The sequence below is a fragment of the Colletotrichum costaricense genome, assembly GCF_030867565.1.
Source record: "Colletotrichum costaricense strain IMI 309622 chromosome Unknown Scaffold_8.1, whole genome shotgun sequence".
Classification (NCBI taxonomy): domain Eukaryota; kingdom Fungi; phylum Ascomycota; class Sordariomycetes; order Glomerellales; family Glomerellaceae; genus Colletotrichum; species Colletotrichum costaricense.
The window spans coordinates 1,001,262-1,004,678 of NW_026848237.1; the positions used below are offsets into that span (position 1 = coordinate 1,001,262).

Genomic DNA, 3,417 nt, shown 5'->3' on the forward strand with positions numbered 1-3,417 from the left:
GTCCCGTCCCCACCGGGGAACAAGCGGCCGGTATCCCGCCGTCTCAAGATTTCAGAAAGAACCTGGTCCAGGTTCTAGAAGGACGGGGCAAGCTCCGGCGTACTTGACTCTTGCGTGCCTTCTGAGCTCCTCCAACAGGACGAGGTATCCTCTATCCGGCCGGGACACTGTCGAGATATTTGGGCCAAATCGCCGAATCCTCGGCGAAGCGGGCAGCAACAGCCATATTCTAGTGACGCAAACTGTGGCCACCACGATTTTGATACCTACCAAGTACCGTTTTTGCGTACTCTACTCGTAAGGAGTACGGATACGTGATTACCAGACATAGCCTGACTAAGGGCACACACTCGAACAAAGAGGAGCGATTATCCAGCAAGTCTCCATTACCTACCCGAAATCAGCGCGGCCCGGTCCACTCCATTACCAAGAGGATCAACACTCGACACAAAGCACCCAAACGTCAAAAAACAGGGGCTAGCGTCTTGTTTTTTTCGTCTTGCTGGTCACCGAGGGCCCGCACGTCCTCGCCGGTCAGAAATCACCTTGGCTTGAAAATTCAAGGTTCACGCCCTCATTCAGCTTTCAGTCTTCTGCCAACCGTACGGATACGATAGATTGACTGCACTCTACCGGGGGCCTGGTTACCGGTGCCCTCTCTTGAGCCCCTTCACCGTTCTGCTCCTCGTAGTAAGGGGTTTTGGCACTTGCAGGCGTCTCTCAGATCCTTGGCTTACCGCAGCAAGGGTCAACGGCAAAGGACAAGCAACAAATCAACCAGGGCCACTGACTTCACAGACCGGCCGACTCTGTTATTGTCGGACTTGCTTTCCCATCTGTCTGTCAAGCCTTGGACTAGTCCGTCATCGAGTCTCAAGTGCGAAAGAGGCAGACCCGGCGGCACAGAGCCGAAGTTTGAGACAGAGACATTGGAACAAAAGAACGGCAAGGCCAGAGTTGGGCCAAGTGCACCAAGTGCCCCACGAACAAAGAAGTTCTGGGAAAAGAAACACAATTGAGTGGGCTTGGGTTGGAGAATTACAGCACCGGGCGTCCCGACGAGCTGGATCGGGGGCTGAGCGAGGCGTTTGCTGGCCTCGTCCCCTTGGAAGTTGGTGGGTGGGAAAAGCCCACTTGAGCAGCCACACTCGTTCTTCAACAGCTGCTGGATTGCCGCCGAGTGGTCAGCGTGAGAGAAAAGAGCAGGGAAACCATCCATTACGTCCTTGACATTGACGCCATCGTGGGCGACAGTAGACCAACAAACCAAGTTTCGAGCTGCTCAAGTGCTGGCTTGGTGTTAGTTATTGCTCTCACCGAACCCCAGTCTTGCCGCCCTAGTGGCTCCTGTCAGGCCGGAGCTAGCAAGCTGAAGAGGAAATTCGTGGAGTAATAGTGACGAGTCCGCTTGGGAAACAGGTGGGAAACTTTGACGACACAGGCACAAACACCACCACAACAAACCAAGCAAATCGAACGACCCCAGGCACAGACAGATACGTGCAAAGTGCCGTCATCCATCGGGGTTATTGAGGAATCGGACACTGGCAGAAGAAGGCTAGTCTTGGTTGGCACTGCGATTGGCAAGACGGACGGCGCACCGACACAGGCTACGCGGCGCAGAGGTGAAGCCTCCGACGTGGATCACCTTGTCGGGGGGTCACAAACAACAATCCCACACAACAGTAGACGAAAGACACTGGCCAATTAGAGACCAGAGAAAGGCATTGCCCTTGCTATTACGGATACCTCCATTGCCCTGGCCGGGGAACGTTGGTACCGTCCAAACGGGTTTCCCCTGCCGTTGCGGATACCCAACAGGCCTGTCGACGGCGTCTGCCCTGCGCTGCCTCGCCTTGCTTACTCGCTTGCTGGCTGGCCACATTCCCGAGTCTGGGTTGTTTGCCGCGCAAAGACCTCTCCCAAACTCCGAGTTGTTCCTGCGCGATAATCAAAAGGCAGACGGAATAGCAAAGCGACAGTGCCGGCATACCTACACAAGCTCCCGTTCTCGTGCACTTTTGCTTATCAGATAGCCCGAGGTCTAGCTCTGCGAAGCTACCCCATCTTGGTGTCTAGTCTTGTCAAGCTGGGCCGACTTGAGACGCGGCGCCGGGCGGGAGTACAAACCTTCGTGGACTTGTGCGTGCTAGCTCATCAGCATTGGTTAGCACGTTATTAGCTAGCAGCGCACCACTCTACAAGTGGCAGACAACCAACGAGAGCGCGCCGACGACAAGGCAAGCAGGCCAAGAAGCATTCAGCAACTAACAACCGCCAGTAAGCAGCATCCAACTAGCGTCCAGTGCTTCCCTTCCCTTCCCGTCACCGAAGCCGGGAGCGCCAGGACCGCCGCCCAGTCAGAACAGGATAGGTTCTGTACACTGACTGCTCTGTGCCCTTTCTTTGGTTCCATTGGCAACGGACCAAGGACGGGAGACACTTGGGCGCCCTGTTATTGCGACGGCAGCGACTGCGACGTGGTACCTGCAGACAACCAAAGTACCTCGCCCACTCCTCCGTACGGCGAGCGAGCGACGCAAGGTGCTGCTGCAAGGTACAAGGCGGCCAAACGAACCTGTGGTGGACCCCGTTCGGTTCCCCAGCAAGCTCCAGCAGCCAGTTACGTCTGGTCAGCGTGGGTGTTTGTGTGGTGCGTGTGGTGAGTTTGTCCCCTCATCTTGTTTTTTTTTTTCTCTTTTCTTTCTGTTCTCTAGATGATTCCCGCCCGGTATGTGTGTGTGTGTGTGTGTGTGTGTGTGTGTGTGTGTGTGTGTGTGTGTGTGTGTGTGTGTGTGTGAAGCGGGCAGACGAAGACGAAGAACACGGCCAAGGAAAAGAAGCAGACGCAACGCAAGCGCTAGTGCAACGTCCGAGTTTGGTTCTCTTTGTCTCTCACATCGTCATTGCTCTCTGTATTTCGCTTTGTAGTCGCGCCAGAGAGAGTGTGAGAGGGAGAGAGAGAGTGTGTATGAGAGCACTAAGAAAGACAGAGAAATAATGTCCAAGGACCAAGGAACGCGGCAAGTCGCTCGTCTATTTGGTCCGTCTGCATCTGGTTCCTGGATGCTGAATCGGTACGGATACATTGCATCCTGACGGACTTTTCTTTCTTTCTCTTTCTTCCTGTTTAACTGGAGTTGGAACCGCGGAAGAGAATCCGACTTGCTCTTCCTCTTCCTCATCCATCTCCGTTATCCATTCCCACGTTCCATTTTCCCATTTTCCCTCATTTTCCAATTTCTCTTCCCCCCACCCCCCACTACCCCTGGGCCTCGCCGCGGCCGGGTGTCAGTGTGTACCTTGCCCAACTCAACTTTACCTGCCTGTTCCTACATACAGTACTTGACCCCATCCCCGGGGCTCCCTGCTGGTGTTGCTGCAAGGTACGTACAGACCAGTACGCTAAGTCATGCA

General features: G+C 54.8%; 1 protein-coding gene across 1 annotated transcript; it reads right to left on the bottom strand.

The window, feature by feature from the left end:
* Nucleotides 1-1,350: 1,350 nt before the first annotated feature.
* Nucleotides 1,351-1,521, bottom strand: CCOS01_08371 (uncharacterized protein; the record flags this gene model as incomplete). Its single annotated transcript, XM_060456532.1, has 1 exon — nucleotides 1,351-1,521. One exon carries the CDS (start codon nucleotides 1,519-1,521, stop codon nucleotides 1,351-1,353), a length of 171 nt encoding a protein of 56 aa, XP_060312806.1.
* Between the last annotated feature and the right edge of the window lie 1,896 nt (nucleotides 1,522-3,417).